At 45.9% G+C, this 20,139-nt stretch overlaps 2 protein-coding genes across 2 annotated transcripts; one reads left to right on the forward strand and one right to left on the reverse strand.

Annotated features, from left to right (window-relative positions):
* Positions 1-330: 330 nt before the first annotated feature.
* Psmb5 (proteasome 20S subunit beta 5) lies at positions 331-6,221 on the reverse strand. Its single transcript, XM_004661785.3, has 3 exons — positions 6,006-6,221; positions 5,036-5,342; positions 331-837 (listed from the first exon to the last, which is right to left on the reverse strand). Exons 1-3 carry the CDS (start codon positions 6,201-6,203, stop codon positions 551-553), a joined length of 792 nt encoding a protein of 263 aa, XP_004661842.1. The 5' UTR covers positions 6,204-6,221; the 3' UTR covers positions 331-550.
* Positions 6,222-12,186: 5,965 nt separating this feature from the next.
* On the forward strand, positions 12,187-13,095 carry Psmb11 (proteasome subunit beta 11). The gene has a single exon (XM_004661786.2). It carries the CDS (start codon positions 12,187-12,189, stop codon positions 13,093-13,095), a length of 909 nt encoding a protein of 302 aa, XP_004661843.2.
* Positions 13,096-20,139: the final 7,044 nt, after the last annotated feature.

Consider the following 20,139-nt stretch of genomic DNA (forward strand, 5'->3'; position numbering starts at 1 on the left):
ATGCTGGTTTTATGCTTCTCACTGTCCTGAGTTGCATAGAATCAATCTTCCCTCCCCCAACACAGAACAAGAGTTTGTTCCTCTGCAGCCCTGCCTGTGAGTCTTTCCACCTCATCAACTTCACATCTTTTTGAAGGGAACTGGGAAGTCTCTCCCTCCTCTCTCTTTCTCCTTAGCTATTAGCATCACCAGTGGGGGCATTAATGTATTCTCTAGACAATATTTTCACACCATTGTTTCCTGTAATTATAGTCCTGTCACTCCCACTGCCCTTATTTGACTGTAAAATGCCTGAAGGGGGGCAGTGTGAACAAAAGATATAACACAGGCTGAGGTTGAGCAATGAGTACTGTAATGCAAACATCCAAAAATAAGCAAGACAGCCATTTCACCAGCAGCTCATTAGCAATTACTAATACAGATGTTAATAGTTTTCAAAGATGCCATTGTTTCAGATACAACTGCAGACTCCTCCACCATGCGATGGGGTGTTGTAATATCACTAGTGACAGTCACCCCAAGAAACGCAAGTAGCCACATCCACCCCCCTTCAAGGGGTAGATCCAGTATACTTGTCATGTAAGTCGGCTACATTGTCACTGGAAACATGGATCCAGCCAGCCTCCTGCACATGGTACAGGTTGACTGAACCTCCTGAGTAGGCATCTCTGTAGGTGGCTTGGTAGATGGCTCGACGGGCCAGATCATAGGCTTGCTCCACTTCTAGGTCATAGGAGTAGCCTCGATCCATAACCCCATAAGCATAAACAGAGCCAGAACCTACAGAGAAGGTGGTTCCAGAGATCCGGTTCCCTTCACTGTCCACGTAGTAGAGGCCTGGGAAGAGAAATGAGGTGAGGTTAGCAGACAGAAAACAACCACTCAGTGGATATTTATTTCATCTTTCTAAGGATGTTCATCCTTCTAAAAACCCAGGGAAGGGCTGGAGGGATGGCTCAGCTGTTAAGGTGTTATCCTGTAAAGCTGAAGGACCCAGGTTCAATTCCTCAGGATCCACATAAGCCAGATGCACAAGGTGATGGATGTGTCTGGAGTTAGTTTGAAGTGACTAAAGGCCCTGGCATGCCCAGTCTCTCCTCTCTAATAATAAAAATAAATAAATAAGTAAATAAAACAGGGAAGACCTGGAGATGTAGCTTACTAGCAGAACACTCACCCATCATGTACAAGGCCCTGGGCTGATCCTCCGGCAATGCAACAAACACAGGCACATACATCCAATTAAAAAAAAAAAAAAAAAAAAAAAGCCTGGCTTAGTAGTTAAGGTGCTTGCCTGCAAAACTGAGGGACCCACAAGCTACTCTCCAGATCCCATCTTAGCCAGACTTACAAAGGTGAGGCAAGCGCAAAGTTGCACATTCCCACTAGGTGGTGTAAGTGTCTGGAGTTCAATTTCAGAGGTTGAGGCTCTGGTGTACCATACCATTTCTCTATCTTTCCTCTCTCCTTTCTATGTCTCTTAAAAAAACAAACAAAAAAAAAAAAAAAAAAAAAAAAAAAAACAAAACACTGGGAATTGTAGTGAATGCCACTGGTCCCAGCAGAAGTCAGGAAACTTAGGTAACCATGAATTCAAGGCCATCCAGGAACTACAGAGTGAGTTCCTGGACTAGAGTGAGACCCTATCTTCCCCTGCCCCCAGGTTGACCTGAAATTCACTATGTAGTTTTAGGGTGACCTCAAACTCACGGTGATCCTCCTACCTCTGCCTCCCAAGTGCTAGGATTAAAGGTGTGTACCACCATGCCCGGCTCGAGACCCTATCTTAAAACAAACACCCCATCCCACAAGAAACAAAACAAAACAAAACAAAAACAAAAAATAGCCAGGCATGTGCTATCACGTCTGGTGTTTGTTCATAAAGTTAAAAATATATTTTAGGCCTGGAGAGATGGCTTAGCAGCTAAGGCACTTGCCTGTGAAGCATAAGGACCCAGATTTGATTGCCCAGTACCCAAGTAAGCCAGATGCACATGGCAGCACATACATCTGGAGTTTGTCTGCAGTGGCTGGAGGCCCTGGCAATACTCCATTCTCTATCTCTGACTCTTTATCTCTCTCTGTCAAATAAATAGAAAAAGTAAAAAAAAAAATTTTAATTATGTGTGTGCTGGGTGTGGTGGTTCACACCTTTAACCCCCCCCCCAAAAAAATAAACCACTAGGGGAGGAAACAAACATAAATACTAGTAAGACATGTATACAATTACTTGAAGCCAAGTATGGTAGTGCACACCTGTAATTCTAGCACTTAGGAAGTGGAAGCAGGGGAATCAGGAGCTCAACGTTGGTTTTAGCTACAGAGCTAGTCTGAGTAGTTTGAGGGCAGCACTGGCTACATGAGACCTGTCTTGTACATCAGCTGTACCAGGTGGTGCATGTGTCTGGAGTTCATCTGAAGTGGCTAGAGACCCTGGTATACCCATTCTCTATCTGCCTCTTTCTCTCTCTCTCTCTCAAATAAATCAGGAGGATCACCATGAGTTCCAGGCCAGCCTGAGACTACATAGTGAATTCCAGGTCAGCCTGGGCTAGAATGACACCATACCTTGAAAATCAAAAATGTGTGTGTGTCAAAACAACAAAGTGTGTGTGGTTTCTTTCTGTGGTACTAGGAATTGAATTTAGGACCATGTACATGCTAGGTATTCACTCTACCACTGAAATACATCCCCAGCACCCTTTGATCTTTTATAATTTTATTTTTTAGTTTGTTTAGGTAGAGTATCACTTTATCCCAGGCTGACCTGGTATTCACTATGTAGTCTCAGGTTGGTCTCAAACACACAGTGATCCTTCTACCTCAGCCTCTAGAGTGCTGGGATTAAAGGCTGAACCGGGAGGGACCCTAGCCCTTACTTTCTACATGGCTCCTTTAGCCCCTCCAGCTCCCCACATGGCAGGACCTCCTTGAACTTTCTTTTCTTTTCTTTTCTTTTCTTTTCTTTTCTTTTCTTTTCTTTTCTTTTCTTTTCTTTTCTTTTCTTTTCTTTTCTTTTCTTTTCTTTCTTTCTCTCTCTCTCTCTCTCTCTTTCTTTCTTTCTTTCTTTCCCCCCTTCCTTCCTTCCTTCCTTCTTTCTTTCTTTTTGCTTTTTTTGTTTTTATGAGGTAGGGTCTCTCTCTAGCCCAGGCTGATCTGGCATTTACTCTGTAGTCTCAGAGTAGCCTTGAACTCAAGGCAATCCTCCTACCTCTGCCTCCCAATTGCTGGGATTAAAGGCGTGTGCCACCACACCCAGCTCTTTTCTCTTTCTTTCCATACTTTTTTTTAGGCCCTCCACATGGGATCTCTAGCCACGTGGGTGCCTATCTTGGCTCTGTACTTCCCTAAATAAAGATAATTTTTTAAACGTTTATTTATTTATTCATTTATTTGAGAGAGACAGAGAGAATGAGCGTGCCAGGCCTCCAGCCACTGCAATCGAACTCCAGATGCATGCACCACCTTGTGCATCTACCTTACATGGGTCCTTTGGCTTTGCAGGCAAACGCCTTAACCACTAAACTATCCCTCCAGCCCTAAATATAATAATTTAATAATTAAAAAAATAAAATAAAGGCACCCAGCATGGTGGCACATGCCTTTAATTTCAGCAGTTGGGAGGCAAAGGTAGTAGGATCACTGTGAGTTCGAGGCTACCCTGAGACAACATAGTAAATTCCAAGTCAGCCTGGACAAGAGTGAAACCCTACCTTGAAAAGCCAAAAATTAAATAAATAAATAAAACAAAGGCATGTCCAGCAGTATTAATAATCTTTTATATTTATTTACTTATTTGAAAGAGAGGAGAGACAGAGAAAGAATGTGCACATCATGGCATCCTACCACTGAAAACAAACGCAAGTTGCACACATTACTTTAGGTATTTGGCTTTACATTGGTACCAGGGAATTGAACCCAGGCCATGAGGCTTTGTAACCAAATGTCTTTTAACTGCTAAGCCATCTCTTCAGCTCCTATTTATTTATTTTTGAGGTAGGGTCTCACTCCAGTCTAGGTTGACCTAGAATTCACTCTGTAGTCCCAAACATGCACCACCATGCCCAGCTCCTCTTGTTATACTTTAAATTCATCCATGAAGTAATTCTAAGTTATGTGTGTGACTCATGTTACTTATCTGTTAGCTAATGCTGGCTATAGTTTATCAGTCACTATAATTCTCAAATGTAGCTCTTGGGGGCTAAGGAGATGGCTCAGTAGTTATGGCATTTGCCTGCAAAGCCTAACAACTTGGGTTCCATTCCCAGATACCCACATGAAGCCAAATGCATGAAGTGGCACATGCATGGTAAGTTTGCAACGGCTAGAGGCCCTGGCACACCCATTCTCTCTCCTTGCAAATAAATAAATAAATAAATAATACATACATACATACATACATACATACATATATATGGGGGGGGTTGAGGTAGGGTCTTACTCTAGCCCAAGCTGACCTGGAATTCACTATGTAGTCTCAGGGTGGCCTCAAACTCATGGTGATCCTCCTACCTCTGCCTCCTGAGTGCTGGGATTAAAGGCATGCACCACCATACGCGGCTAAATCATATTTTCAAATGTAGTTCTTTTCTTTTCTTGTTTTTTTGAGGTAGGGTCTCACTATAGCTCAGGCTGACCTGGAATTCACTATGTAGTCTCTGGGTGGCCTTGAACTTGCAGCAATCCTGCTATCTCTACCTCAGAAGTGCTGTGATTAAAGGTGTGAGCCACCAAGCCAGGCTTGTAGCTCTTTTCTAGTTCTTATAGTTGTATGGGACTGAAAGCAAAAATATTATGTGCTAGATATCCCATGAATTGATTTATATTTACCACACTTAAACCATTGTGATAACTTACTCAACCCTTATAATTGATGATGAAAAGGCTGAGAATGACACAGCAGGTCTAATTTCATGGCCTTTCCCACACTATAGTGTCTTCCTTGGGCAAAGAACCAATTAATGCATCCTTAGCATTACTGAAAGTCCTTACATTCATCTTTCCATTTTAACCCTTCAGTGGCAGCACAACTCACCAGGACCTCTCTTATCCCAGCCACAGATCATGGTGCCCATGGACAGCCCCATGCCTTTGTATTGATACACCATGTTCGCAAGCAGCTTGGAGGCGGCTGCTACAGAGATACGTTCCTTATTTCGAAGCTCGTAGATTCGACACTGCCGGGCCAACAGTCGCTCCCAGAAGCTGCAGTCTGCTGCACCCCCAGCCATGGTGCCCAGAAGGTAAGGGTTGATTTCGATGACTTTTTTCACCGTCTGAGAAGCAATGTAAGCCCCGGCTGTGGCTCGGGAGTCAGCTGCAACAATGACTCCATGGCGAAACTGTTAAGATAAGAGAAAAACACACAATAGAACACAAAATCATTGGCCCCCGCCGCAGCACATCTATTTATCTATTTCTATCTTTTTTATATTTGACAACTTACTTCTCCACAAAGTAAAGATCACTTGAGCCTCACAGCAATTCCTTAACTTCGGGTATAATCAGTACTATATTATATTCACTTTACAGATGAAGAAATAGGTTCATTGAGATAAAGACTTGCCCAAGACCTACAGCTAGCTATTGTAGTACTGGAACAAGGACCCTAACCCCTTGTCTGGCTCCTACTACAGTAGTTCCTGGCCTCACCAAGCTTCGCTGATCTCCGGCCATATTTAGTCATTCTTGCCTAGGGGGATGGCCAGTTTACAAAACCACTGGTAAACAGCCACCCTGGCTCGGCCACGGTCCATGCTTACTACGGCCTCCCTACTCCCGGCTACGGTCTCCTGGATGGGAGCAACCCAAGCTAAGTTCCTTCCTCCCCAGCCCATGGACCCTCTGCTCCGGCCAGGATAGGCAGCCAAACCGTTAGGGTCGGGACGAGATGCCCGAAGCTCCGCCGGGGCTGGGCGGCCGCGGCCACTGCAGGCTCTGTTCGCGCCGGGAGGACAGGAAGGGCGCGAACGTTGGGGACTCGGCCCGGAGAGCCGGGGGCGCACCTTGAAGGCCAGGGTGGTGGTGCCATGAAGCATCTCGATTCGCGGCTCCTCCGGGAACTCCCAGCAGGGCGCGGCCAGGCTCAGCCCATCACAGGGACTCCCCGGACCCAGGTCCAGCAGATCTGTACGACCACCGAGTCCAAAAAACCCCTGCCGGTTCACCTGCAGCGGCCTCTCCAACACGCTGGCCAGCGCCATATCTAATAAGGGCAAAAGGAACTAATCCGGAGAAAGCCTGGCCGTCACAGCCTCACTTCCTGTTAAGTCCAGGCCCAGGGAGAAGCCATTTTTACTCAGGGCAACCAAGACGCCAGATACAAGAGTGAGTCAAACTGTTTTCCGAGGAAGGGGATAAATGGCTTCAGTATCCGTAAACCCTAAAAGGATGTGTCTGCTGTCTTGATTTTTTGGTCTTGTGAAAACCGTAACAAATAAGATTAACTTCAAATTCACAGAAAGGGCTTGTAAACATCCAAACTGAGTGAGCGAGGTGAAGTCCACCATCTTTGTTAAGGGCGTGACTGGTTAAAAATTGGGTCTGGACTCCGTGGGTGGATCATCTGTCTCCAGCCTGGGATTCCGGCTTTATGTTGCATCTCTGCAGCTCAAAATCCTGTTAACAAGACTAAGGCTGCTACTTTGTTTAAGGGCACGTGCTAGTACTGTGTAATCTATTTTGAGGGTATTTCTTTGTGATATTAGTTCAGCCACAGGAGTTTGTTTTTTGTTCTTTTTGTTTGTTTGTTTGTTTCGAGGTAGTGTCTTGCTCTAGCCCAGGCTGACCCGAAATTCACTCTGTAGTCTCTAACTCAGGGGAGCCCTTCTATCTCTGCTCCCAAGTGCTGGGATTAAAGGCGTGTGCCACCATGCCCGAACTGGCCCCAATTTTTAAGATACGATGTTCTTTTTACTTCCATATTCTAGTGAAAATTTATTCTTTTATTTATTTCTTTGTTGGTTTGTTTACTTAAGATAGAGAGTGAATATGGGCATTCCAGAGCCTCATAACACTGCCGAACTCCAGACATATGCCACTTTGTGCATCTGGCTTTAAGTGGGTACTGGGGAATTGAACCCAGACTGTTAGGCTTTGCAAGCAAGCGCCTTTAATAACTGAGCAGCCTCTCCAGTTCTCTAGTGTTTTTTCGTTTGTTTGCTTTTGTTTTTCGAGGTAGAGTTTTACTCTAGCTCAGGCTGACCTGGGATTCACTATATAGTCTCGGGGTGGCCTCAAACTCATGGTGATCCTCCTACCTCTGCCTCCCGAGTGCTGGGGCTAAAAGCATGTGCCACCACACCCAGCTCTAGTGAAAATTTTATGTAATGAACTACCTAAAAGGCTGATAGATGAAAAAAGAAGTAGCTGGGTGTGATGGCGCACGCCTTTAATCCCAGCACTCGGGAGGCTGGGATTAAAGAAGAATCACTGTGAGTTCAAGGCCACCCTGAGACTACACAGTGAATCCAGGTCAGCCTGAGCTAAAGTGAGACCCTGCCTCGAAAAAGAAAGAAAGAAAGAAAGAGAGAGAGAGAGGGAGGGAGGGAGGGAGGGAGGGAGGGAGGGAGGGAGGGAGGGAGGGAAAGAAGAGAAGAGAAAAGTAAAAGAAAAAGAAAAAGAAAAAAGGAGAAGTAAAGGGCCTGATTACTCTAGATTCTCCATTCAACACCCAAATATTTGAGTCAATAGTCATTTATCACCAGAGAGTGTGAAGGATAATTCACATGCCCTAGAGATGTATCGCGAGATTCTCTAACTTCAGCTAAGAGAAGGCTCTTTATCAGGAATGGGCTATATTGCCTCTTCCTCCTTCCACCAGTCTTCACTTTTCAATGCTTTTGGGAACTGTTGTAAGTCAGAAAGTGGGTATGTGCATGAAATGTTGCCTCCTGCTTTATGGTTTTTGGCAATGTCTGGCCTCCCTTCTTCAACATCTAAATTCCGCTTTCCTCTAATGCTCAACTCAGTCCTTTCTCTTAGCTGAGTCTGCAATTCTTACCAAGAGCAACCGCCAGAAATGAAGTAGGATTTTTATTTTATTTTTTGGTTTTTACGAGGTAGGGTCTCACTCTAGCCCTAGGCTGGCCTCAAACTCACAGTGATTCTCCTGTCTCCAGAATGCTGGGATTAAAAGCATGCACCACCATGTCCTACCCTGCTATAAAATTTTATCAGTGGTGTTACACTGTGATGGTATGCAAAATGCAAAATACAGCCGGGTGTGGTGGCACATGCCTTTATTCCGAGCACTTGGGAGGTAGAGGATCGTCTTGAGTTTTAGACCACCCTGAGACTACATAGTGAATTATAGGTCAGCCTGGGCTACAGTGAGATCCTATCTCAAACCCCCTACACACACAAAGGCCCCCCCAAAATGCAATAGAGTACATTAATGGGGGTGAAGAGGCCCAAGTGAGGTCAGGGAAAGAGATTGAATAAAGGAAAGGTGGAGGGAGGGCTAATCAAAATCTAAGAGAATATAAATAAATCATATGGAAACCTACTTTTTTGGACAATGGAACACTCAGGAGCTGTAGATTGTTACTAGAAAATTTTTAGTGCCAGGGATAGGATACCTTCCAGTAAGTTGTTGGTCAAGGAGGTCCCTGATGCCCCGAAAACACTATAGGCCATTGCCAAGGCCCTTGGTTTCCCAACAGTATTAAATGGTAAGACCCTATTGCTGAAGACTCCACATAGTTGGGCTGCAAGGCCACTGAGAAATCGTGCTGGAACTGAGCTGATAACCTGCTCCATGTAGACTAGCTGACAGAAAGCTGGAAGAAGCCATTCTGCATGCAGTTGAATGGGGAAGAAAGAAATCATCAGTGAAGATACTCAACAGGGGACACTGCAAGCCTTATATTTGGTCAGCCAGGCCAAATGAGCCAACGGGTACAATAGTGGCATGTCTGTCATGGTGGAAACCAACTGCCCTCTAATTGGACTGGAGGCCCACTCAATGGGAGGGAATATATTCTTGATACTGAAAACTTAAAACAGGGTAGTCATGAGCCCTGGGGGTGTAACGTCTGCTGCTGTCAGGCTAATTGTATATATTGTGCTCATCAAATTTCTCTTAATGTTCATACCTATATATTAATGCTACTCTCACTTTTGGTTGAGAATCTTCTCTTTTCAGAAGGCAGTGACCTTGGGATGACTCAGAAGGCATCATGGTGCTGGGAAGAAGTGACAGAGGAGTGCTCAGCACTGAGATATCTCTATTACAACTTCCAAGGTTCAGGGTCCATTGTGGAAGAGGTGGTGAAAAGAATGTAAGAGTCAAAGAAAGGGTAGGACTCCTTACAACGTGCTCCTCCAGACACAAAATGGCCTGGATATCCATGACCTCACAGTGCCTGACACTACCTACACAAGACCATCATAATAGGAGGAAAAGATGATAACATCAAAATAAAAGAGAGACTGATTGAGAGGAGGTGGGGATATGATGGAGAATGGAGTTTTGAACGAGAAAGTGGGGGGAGGGAGGAGGGAGGGCATTACCATGGAATGTTTATAATCATGGAAGTTGTTAATTAAAAAAATAATAATAGGGCTGGAGAGATGGCGTAGCGGTTAAGCGCTTGCCTGTAAAGCCTAAGGACCCCGGTTCGAGGCTCGGTTCCCCAGGTCCCACGTTAGCCAGATGCACAAGGGGGCGCACGCGTCTGGAGTTCGTTTGCAGAGGCTGGAAGCCCTGGCTCGCCCATTCTCTCTCTCTGCCTCTATCTGTCTTTCTCTCTGTGTCTGTTGCTCTCAAATAAATAAATAAAAATTAAAAAAAAAATAATAATAATAATATAAAAATGCAATATACCCATTTATTAAGCATGGGGTTTTTTGTTTGTTTGTTTTTGTTTTTGTTTTTGCTTTTTGGTTTTTCTAGGTAGGGTTTCACTCTAGCTCAGGCTGACCTGGAATTCACTATGTTGTCTCAGGGTGGTCTCAAACTCATGGCAATCCTCTAACTGAGTGTTGGGATTAAAGGCGTGCACCACCATGCCGGCCTAAGCATGTATTCTTTACAGTCTCCTTGCAGTGCAATTTGTCCTTTGCTGACTCGTAGCTTTCACCCTCTGCAGACAGCACCTGCACCTCTATTAATGCATTCTTTTGTTTGTTTTCTGAGACTGGATCTTACTGTGTAGCCCAGGCTTGCCTGGGATTATAAGTGTGTGCTACCTTGCCCAACAATTGCAAGCTTTATTTATTTAATTTTGGGGTGGGTTTTGAGGTAGGACCTCCCTTTAGCCCAGGCTGACCTGGACTTCACTCAGTAGTCCAGACTGGCCTTGAACTCAAGGCGATCCTCCTACCTCTGCCTCCCAAGTGCTGGAATTAAAAGCTTGAGCCACCATGTACTGCCTAATTTATTTTTATTTTATTTATTTTTTTATTATATTTTTTTTATTTTCAAGGTAGGGTCTCACTCTGGCCCAGGCTGACCTGGAATTCACTATGTAGTTTCAGGGTGCCTCAAATTCATGGCGATCCTCCTACCACTGCCTCCCTAGTGCTGGGATTAAAGGCATGTGCCACCATGCCTCGCTATTTTATTTTATTTTATTTATTTAATTTGGTTTTTCCAGATAGGGTCTCACTCTAGCCCAGGCTGACCTGGAATTCACTCAGTAATCCAGACTGGCCTTGAATTCAAGGTGATTCTCCTACCTCTGCCTCCCTATGCTAGGATTAAAGGCATGCACTGCCATGCCCAGCCCTTATTTATTTTTTTTAAAGATATTTATTTATTTATTTGAGGGTGACAGAGAGAGAAAGAGGCAGATAGTGAGAGAGAGAATGGGCACGCCAGAGCTTTCAGCCACTGCAAAGGAACTCCAGACAAGTGCGCCCCCTTGTGCATCTAGCTAATGTGGGTCCTGGGGAATCCATCCTCAAACCAGGGTCCTTAGGCTACACAAGCAAGCGCTTAACCGCTACGCCATCTCTCCAGCCCTCTTATTTAATTTTTACTAAATTTATGTGTGTGTGTGTGTGTGTGTGTGTGTGTGTGTGTGTATGAATGGGTATACCAGGGCTTCTTGCCACTGCAAACACCAGATACTTGCCCCACATTTTTGTTTGTTTGTTTTTGGTTTTTTTGAGGTAGAATCTCACTATAGCCCAAGATAACCTGGAATTCACTGTGTATTCTCAGGGTAGCCTGGAACTCACAGGGATCCTCCTACCTCTGCCTCCCGAGTGCTGGAACCTGCCAATATGCGTGTGTGTGATATATATATATATATATATCTTATCTGAGAGAGAAAGAGGCAGCTAGAGAGAGAATGGGCAAGACAGGCACTGCAAACAAACTCCACATGCATGCACCAACTTGTACATCTGGCTTATATAGGTACTAGGGATTTGAACCTGGGTCCTTAGGCTTTATAGGCAAGTGCCCTAAGGGCTAAGCCATCTCTCCAGCAGGTGGAGCTTCTTCTTCTTCTTTTTTGTTTTTTTAGGTGGAGCTTCTTGAAGGCAGGAGCTTCTCCAAAGATTTCTTGATGAAATGATCATGGATGGTGGTGACTCCCAGCCCTGCTCCTTCCTTTTACATCCACTCTTTTTATTTTAATTCTTTTTTTTACTAACAACTTCCATGATTATAAACAATATCCCATGGTAATGCCCTCCCTCCTCCCCCCACTTTCCCCTTTGAAACTCCATCATATCCCCTCCTCCTCTCAGTCTCTCTTTTATTGATGATGTCATCATCTTTTCCTCCAATTATGATGGTCTTGTGTAGGTAGTGTCAGGCACTGTGAGGTCATGGATATCCAGGCCATTTTGTGTCTGGAGGAGCATTACATCCACTCTTTTGTGCTGTTACCTGACCCTACTTCGCTTCTCTCCCTTCTGGGTAGATACAGGATGACAGACAGGGGACTCTGTTGGTGACTCTCAGATGCATCACTGGCAGCAGAAAGCAAAGACAAGTGGTATCTTGCCAGTGTGAAGCTTCTAATGGCCCATTCTGTTCATGGGGTATGGGGACTGCTCCATCAGCCAATCCCAAAGCCTGATTTGGGGTTGGAGAGAAATGAAGCATCAGTTTACTTGACTTGCTTGCTGATTCTGGCTGGAGCCCAGCTTCTCTGTAGCGTCCCTCTTTCCCCTGCTGACCCAGGCTTCAAATCCTGCTTTACTCCTTCCAAACTTCATTCAGCTTCAAGAATGGCTTTGCAAGATGTCTGCAAGTGGAAGGCTCCTGACACCCAGGAACTATCCCTTCACTTACCTCAGCATGGCAGCTGGGCTGTGCCACGGGGCTGTGACTCTCAAACCTTCTTGCATGTCCATGGCCCCAGATTGGCCCACGGCACCACCACCCTGGCCTTCCGCTTCCACCATGGTGTCATTGCTGCAGCCGATACGCGTTCTTCCTGTGGTAACTATGTGGCCTGTCCAGCCTCACTCAAGGTCATCCCTGTGCACCAGCACCTCTTGGGCACCACGTCTGGTACTTCTGCTGACTGTGCCACATGGTATCGGGTGCTACAGAGGGAGCTGAGGCTTCGGGCACTGAGGGACGGTCAGCTGCCTAGTGTGGCCAGTGCAGCCAAACTCTTGTCAGTCATGATGTCCCGTTACCGGGGTCTGGATCTGTGTGTGGCCACTGCCCTCTGCGGCTGGGACCACTCTGGCCCTGCCCTCTTCTATGTCTACAGTGATGGCACATGCCTGCAGGGGGACATCTTCTCAGTGGGTTCTGGATCACCTTATGCCTATGGTGTGCTAGACCGGAGCTACCACTATGACATGACCATCCAGGAAGCCTATGCCTTAGCCCGCTGTGCTGTAGCCCATGCCATCCACCGTGATGCCTACTCAGGGGGCTCAGTGGACCTTTTCCATGTACAAGAAAGTGGATGGGAGTATGTATCTCGTTCTGATGCCTATGTGCTGTATATGGAGCTGGAGAATCTCCCAGAGTCAAAACAGGAGCTGCAGGTGGAAACCAGCCAGATCTATACTGAAGCTGCCACTTTGCCCAGGGCGGAAGTAGGTGGAGAATTCTCTGTGGAGCCAGAGGAGGTGACCCCAGAAGACTCCAGGATGCCAGCAGAGACTGAAACACTGTGAGCAATGGCATGACTTAGGGGAACCCCACCAGTTAAGGAGCAGGTGGGATGATGGGGCCGCAGAGGCAGGCTTGCTGGGAGTAGCCTCATGGCATATGGCTCTAGCCCTTATGGTTTTCTGGATTCACGTGGTCAACTTCTTACCCTTTCTGCCTCCTAGAGTTATTGATGTCTCTGTCCAGGATGCTCTTACTGATGCCCAGTAGAATGGTGCTGCCTCCTTTTTGACTCCAAGCTGATTTTCAACAAACACTTGCAACATGGCTACTGCATCTAGACACAAGCTACATGCCACACTCTCCTTGGTCATCCTCCTGTCCTAGTCTCTATTCCCATGTGGGTCCTTATCTATCTGAATCTGTGTTTTTGTCTCTTTTTCCTGATTTTCTCTCACCTTGGTGAGGTAAGACAGCCAAGAGGGGAACAGCTCCTCTCAGAATAATTTAGGGAGCATGGTGTGGTGGTGCACGCACTCGGGAGGCAGAGGTAGGAGGGTTGCAGCTAGTTAGGGGCCAGCCTGAAACCAGAGTGAATTCCAGGTCAGGCTGGGCCAGAGTGAGATCCTACCTTGAAAAAAAACAAAACAGAGGGCATGGGGCCCAGAGAGATAAATCATGGGCTTGTCTCCTCACCCTCCTCCTGCTCTGTCTATAGTGATTCCTCCAGTTCTGAGTGCAGTTCTCAACACAGCCCTTTGAGACACAACGTGCCTGGCATCACAGAAGACGGATCAGGTTAATAGGGCTACTGGGACTTGCCCTGGTTACACTGTGGGTGCAGTAGTGGGGCTGAGGTGCTGTTCTGCCTTCTGCTCCCCAAGCTCCCCGCCTGTACTCTGTGTAGCTTCTTCTCCCAGGCCCTCTGCCTGGTCTTTCCTGTCTTTTCTTTTTTTAAATAAATTGTTTTGTTTATTTTTGTTAATTTATTTGAGAGTGACAGACAGAGAGACAAAGCAGCGGAGAGAGAGAGAATGGATGCACTTGGGCCTCTGCAAAGGAACTCCAGAGGCGTGCGCCCCCTTGTGCATCTGGCTTACATGGGTCCTGGGGAATCCAGCCTTGAACTGGGGTTCTTAGGCTTCACAGGCAAGCGCTTAACCAATAAGCCATCTCTCCAGCCCCTCCCTGTCTTTTCTACAGGCTTGTGGGGAATGATGTGAAGGGAAAGTAGCTGAGCCAACCTACTACTACCTGGAGGCCAGGGCTGAATGAACCCTAAGGAACGCATACATGGGCCTGGAGAAGTGAGCTTAGGGAACTGCCCATTTTTAGTCTCATATGGCCCACCAGGGCCTAAGGCAAGTTCTGTAACCTACCCATGCTTTCTACCTGCCAGATTTCTCCTCTCTCTCGCTCTCTTTTTCTTTCATTTTTATTTACTTGCTGGAAAGAAAGAGAGAGAAAAAAATGGGCATGCCAGGGCCTTCAGTCACTGCAAATGAACTCCAGACACATGCGCCACCTTGTGCATCTGGCTTATGTGGTACTGGGGAATGGAACCTGGACCCTCAGACTTAGCGGGCCAGAGCCTTAACCGCTAAGCTGTCTCTCCAGTCCTTTTTCTTTTCTTTTCTTTTCTTTTCTTTCTTTCTTTCTTTCTTTTTTTTTCCTGAGGTAGGGTCTTGAAAGACCCCCAGAGGGAGACCTTCACTCAAGTCTCGAGATAGCACGCACCCAAAGACACACGGGAGACCAAACTTGCTGCAAAAGCATGAGGCTTTATTCGGGAAACCAGAGCTCTGGGGCCGACATGTATCTCATGCAGGAGACAGAGGAGTCGACCCTGAGCCCTGTTGGGTGTTTCTTTTTATAGGGTTTTTAGCAAGGAAGGGAAAGGGGAGGGGGTTTCACAAGGGTATTTGCCAAGCTTGTACAGTTGTGTCTACATATCTTATTTGTGCATAACCAGAGTTTAAGTCCTTGGTCAGGCTGTCTTGGGAAACTATCTTATTATTTTGGTTTTTCTCAAAACTGTATTTTTGTTTATCCTCTTCCCGGGACATAAAGTTTAGGTTGACCCGACCAACCCATATCTTGGGTCACCCACAGCCTATCTTTTAGCCTATTTTTGATTTACTCCTTTCTGAATATACAGTTCAGGCTGTCCCCTACCTGTAGCAACCAGCTATTTCTTCACTAAGTTTACTTTAAAATTTTCTATCCTGCCTTTCAGTCTCACTCTAGCCCAGGCTGACCTGGAATTCTCTATGTAGTCTCTGGGTGGCCTTGAACTCACGGTGATCCACCTACCTCTGTCTCCTGAGTGCCACTATGCCTGGCATTCTCCTCTCTCCTCTTCCTTCATTTCAGCTTCTCCTTCCAGACGCTTTCCTGGAGAATGAAGACAAAAGGGAAGGGGTGTGCCTATGACACAGTGCTGGTAGCACATCTGCTCCTCCTGTCTTCCTCTGGTTTCCCCAGAAGCTTTGACTCAGAGATTCAGGATGGGAACTGCCCAATGGGGAGAAAGCAGAGCTGATCAAAGAGATGGGGTCAAAGGGACTGAAGGTTACTGAAACTTACCTCCCTCCTGAAGCTCTTAGTTCTAGCACTAACAGCTGCTTCTCCTTTCTGGGCACATCTTCACATCAAATTAAGAATTCTTCCAGGCAAGAATGAGCCTGACAAAAGATTTCCAGACTCTGAACCTATCTAAAACAAGAATCTAAAATAAGAAAGGAAAGTCAGAGATCCCCAGAAAAATAGTTGTGGGGTGGGCAAGGAACTGTGGTAGGGAAGGGGGCCCCAGAAGGTGCTCACTCAGTACATGGAGACCAACTTACAAGCCAGGGTGGAGAAATGTAGCTACTGGCCTCCACAGCAACTTTCTTCATCACTCCTTTGCATAAGGGAGAAGGTGTGGGACTCTAGGAATGATAGTCAAAGGCCAGGGACACAGAGATATCTAGTTTTTTTTTGTTGTTGTTTGTTTTGTTTTGTTTTGTTTTTGAAATGAACTCCAGACACATGCATCACCATATGTATCTGGCTTACATGGGTTCTGGGAAATTGAACCTGGGTTCTTAGGCTTCAAAGGCAAGAGTCTTAACTGCTAAACCATCTCACCAACCCTATTTTTAAAAATTTATTTTGTTTGTTTGTTTTTTCGAGGTAGGCTCTCACTCTACATCAGGCTGACCTGGAATTCACTATGTGGTCTCAGGGTGGCCTCAAACTCTCAATGATCCTACCTCTGTTTCCCAAGTGCTGTGATTAAAGGCATGTGCCACCATGCCCAGCTTTTTTTTTTTTTTTTAATAAACTTGTATATATTTTTATTTATTTATTTGCAAGGAGAAAGAGAGAGAAAGAATGGATGGATGCACCAGGGCCTTCTGCCACTGCAAACAAATGCCAGACACATGCCAGACACATGCACCACTTTGTGCATCTGGCTTTATGTGGGTGCTGAAGAATCAAATCTGGGCCATCAGGCCTTGAAGGCAAGTGCCTTTAACTGCTGGGCCATCACTCCAGCCCAAACTGTGTCTTTTCTGATGCCCTCTTTCAGATACTACCTCCTCACAGTCTCCAGAGACCTTGTGTGGATACATAGCTTGCTCTTACACAGGACCTTGGGTTCCAGCTTCTGCAGACATGTAACAACCAGTACTGGAGCAAGGGTCCTTGTCCTGCCACCACGTGGTTGCCTTAACTTAGTTAGGAAGGTATGAGAAGGTATGTTGCCAGCCAGATGTGGTGGCTCATGCCTGTAATTTTAGCATACAAGAAACTGAAGCAGGAGGATTGTCATGAATTTGAGGCTAACCTAGTCTATATAGTAAGTTCCAGGTCAGCCTGAACTTGCCAGGGCTCTCTAGAAGATAGAATGAATGAATATACATTATAAAGGGGATTCATTAGACTGGCTTATGTTCCAGGGACTGGGTACTCCAACAATGGCTATCTTCATGATGACAAGGCTGAAAACCCAGTAACAGGTTAGCTTAGGAGACTGGCTGCCTCAGCAGTCCCAATCCAGCATTGAAGGCTGGGAGGATTCCTGGAGAACTGCCAGTCTTCAGTCTACATTGAAAGGCTAAAGAAGCTGTGTTCCAATGGCAATGAAGGATGGCACCGAAGGATGGTGAGATGCACTTTCCAGCAAGGAGCAGAGGTGGGCAGATAAAAGCACTTTTTTTTTTTCTCTGACTTTGTACCGAGTTTGTTCCAGAAGGGCTGAAGAGCTTCCCACTCTGGGGGAGGGTCTTTCTGTGCCCAGTTTAACTATTACCTGAGTTACATAGTGAGATATGTCAAAAAAAGGGGGTGGGGACAGGAGTAGCACATACCTTTAATCCCAGCACTCCAGAGGCAGCCTGAAAAAAAAAAAAAAAAAGCCAGGCATGGTGGTACATGCCTGAGTTTAAGACCACCCTGAGACTACATAGTAAATTCCAGGCCAGCCTGGGCTAGAGTGACACCCTACCTTGAAAAAACAAAAAACAAAAATAAAATAAAAAAGAAGGGAGTACAGTTTTTCTGATGTTTAAAAAAAAGCTGTGTATGGTGGCTGGCATACACATATAATGCTAGCATAGGAGATGAAGGCAGGCAGACCCTTGGGGCTTGCTGGCCATCTGGTCTATTGTCTAGCCTATTGGCAAGTTCCAAGCCAGTGAAAGATCCTGTCTCAAAAAAAGATAGACAAGGGGTGGAGGGATGGCTTAGCGGTTAAGTTGTTTGCCTGCAAAGCCAAAGGACCCTGATTTGATTCCCTAGGACCCACGTTAGATGCACAAGGGGGCACACACTTCTGGAGTTTGTTTTTACAGTGGTTGGAGGCCCTGGCGCACCCATTCTCTCTCTCTCCTTCTTTCTCTGTTAAATAGATGAATGAATGAATAAATAAATAAGTAATAAATAAGTGTAAATAAATAAATAAGTGTAAATAAATAAATAAATAAGTGTGTGAGTTCAAGGTCAACCTGAGACTACATAGTGAATTCCAGGTTAGCCTGGGATAGAGTGAGACCCTCCCTCAAAAAAACAAAGTAAATAAATACATAGATTTTAAAAAATGTAGACAGCACCTGAGAAATGACAGCTGAGGTTGTCTTCTGGGTGGCTTCTGGCATACATGCATGTCCCCCCCCCCCCACATGCACACACTGTCCCATCAAAGCAGCCTTCTCCACTGGTCCCCATCACACAGCAGAGTGAGTCATAAGAACCTGTCCTGACCCATCTACTGTTGTGGGTCTCTAGGAGTCCTACCTGGAGTATGAGGCCTGAGTCTTGTGTTGCTCCCCACCTCAGAAAGTAGGCATTATAGGTGCTGGTGATCCCATCTCAGCTTCCATCCACTTAATTATTCTGCTTTTCAGCCACCCACTTTCTTGCTTCTTTTCCCTCCTCTGTTCTCTGTGAAGGCCAAGACCTTCTATGGGCTAGTGGTAAAAGTAGAAATAGGTCTAGATTCCGGTGTGACTGTCTCATCATGGCCTGTTCTTTCTCTTTTGACACCATAGACCCAGGAAAGGCTGGCTTGCACCACATCAGCTATTTAGCCACCCGTATTTTTTTTTCCTAGTGTGGAATGTCCTTGTGATGGTTAATCTGGTTGTCTTTTTGACAGGATTTAGACTCACCATGGAAACAAATCTCTAATCCTGTCTGAGGAATTGTCAAGATTAGATTAGTTGAGGAGGGAGGACCAAGCCTGTGGGCAGCACTATCCCACAGACTGGCTTCCTGGACTCATAAAAAGGAGAGAGAACCAGCGTGGTGGCCCACACTTTTCATCCCAGCACTCGGGAGGCAGAGGTAGGAAGATTGCCATGAGTTCAAGGCCACCCTGAGACTACATAGTGAATTCCAGGTCAGCCTGGACCAGAGTGAGAACCTAACTCAAAAAAATAAAAAAAAAATAAAAGGAGAGAGCTGGGGCTGGAGAGATGGCTCGGTGCTTAAAGACACTTGTTTGTAAAGCCTGACTGTCTAGGTTCAGTTCCCCAGCCATCTATGTAAAGGCGGACAGGCATTTGCAGTGATTAGAAACTCTGGCATGCATAGACACATAAACATGCACAAAATTTTCTTTTTCTTTTTTTTAAAATTTTTATTTATTTATTTGAGAGCAACAGACACAGAGAGAAAGACAGATAGAGGGAGAGAGAGAATGGGCGCGCCAGGGCTTCCAGCCACTGCAAACGAACTCCAGACGCGTGCGCCCACTTGTGCATCTGGCTAACGTGGGACCTGGGGAACCGAGCCTTGAACCGGGGTCCTTAGGCTTCACAGGCAAGCGCTTAACCGCTAAGCCATCTCTCCAGCCCCACAAAATTTTCTTTTAAAGGAGAAAGGATACTGAAGAGATATCTCAATGGTTAAAGGCACTTGCTTGCAAAGTGTGATGACCTGGGTTTGATTCCTCAGTACCCATGTAAAGCCAGATGCACAAAGTGGCACATGCATTTATAGGTCATTTGCAGTGGTGAGGAGCACCGGTGTGCCCATTCCCTCTCTCATTCTCTGTGGTTGCAAATAAATTTAAAAATTTTTCTTTGTTGAAGTGGTGGGGCACACCTTTAATCCCAGCACCAAGGAGGCAGAGGTAGGAGGATTGCCATGAGTTCAAGGCCAGCCTGGGACTACACCAAGTCAGCCTGGGCTAGAGCAAGACCCTATTTCAAAAAACCACAAATAGCCGGGCGTGGTGGCGCACGCCTTTAATCCCAGCACTCGGGAGGCAGAGGTAGGAAGATCGCCAAGAGTTCGAGGCCACCCTGAGACTACAGAGTGAATTTCAGGTCAGCCTGAGCCAGAGTGAGACCCTACCTTGAAAAACCAAAAAAAAAAAAAAAAAAAAAAAAAACCCACAAAAAAGGAGGGTTTGGAGAGATGGCTTAGCAGTTAAAGTGCTTGCTTGTAAAGCCTAAGGACCCAAGTTCAATTGTCCAGTACCCAAGTAAGGCAGATGCACAAGGTGGCACATGCATCTGGAGTTTGTGGTGGCTAGAGGCTCTGATGTACCTAATCTCTCTTTCTCTCGCTTTCAAATTATATATATATGGGGAAAGCAGGCCAGGTGGGGTGGAACACGC

This window comes from Jaculus jaculus, chromosome 7, assembly GCF_020740685.1.
Source record: "Jaculus jaculus isolate mJacJac1 chromosome 7, mJacJac1.mat.Y.cur, whole genome shotgun sequence".
In the NCBI taxonomy this organism is placed as follows: Eukaryota; Metazoa; Chordata; class Mammalia; order Rodentia; family Dipodidae; genus Jaculus; species Jaculus jaculus.

Coding starts and splice junctions, on each gene's coding strand:
- Psmb11 (XM_004661786.2), top strand. CDS start 12,187: ATGGCTTTGCAAGATGTCTGCAAGTGGAAGGCTCCTGACACCCAGGAA.
- Psmb5 (XM_004661785.3), bottom strand. CDS start 6,203: ATGGCGCTGGCCAGCGTGTTGGAGAGGCCGCTGCAGGTGAACCGGCAG. Junction 5,343..6,005: donor CCACCACCCTGGCCTTCAAG/GTGCGCCCCCGG, acceptor TTATCTTAACAG/TTTCGCCATGGAGTCATTGT. Junction 838..5,035: donor CTGGGATAAGAGAGGTCCTG/GTGAGTTGTGCT, acceptor TTCTCTTCCCAG/GCCTCTACTACGTGGACAGT.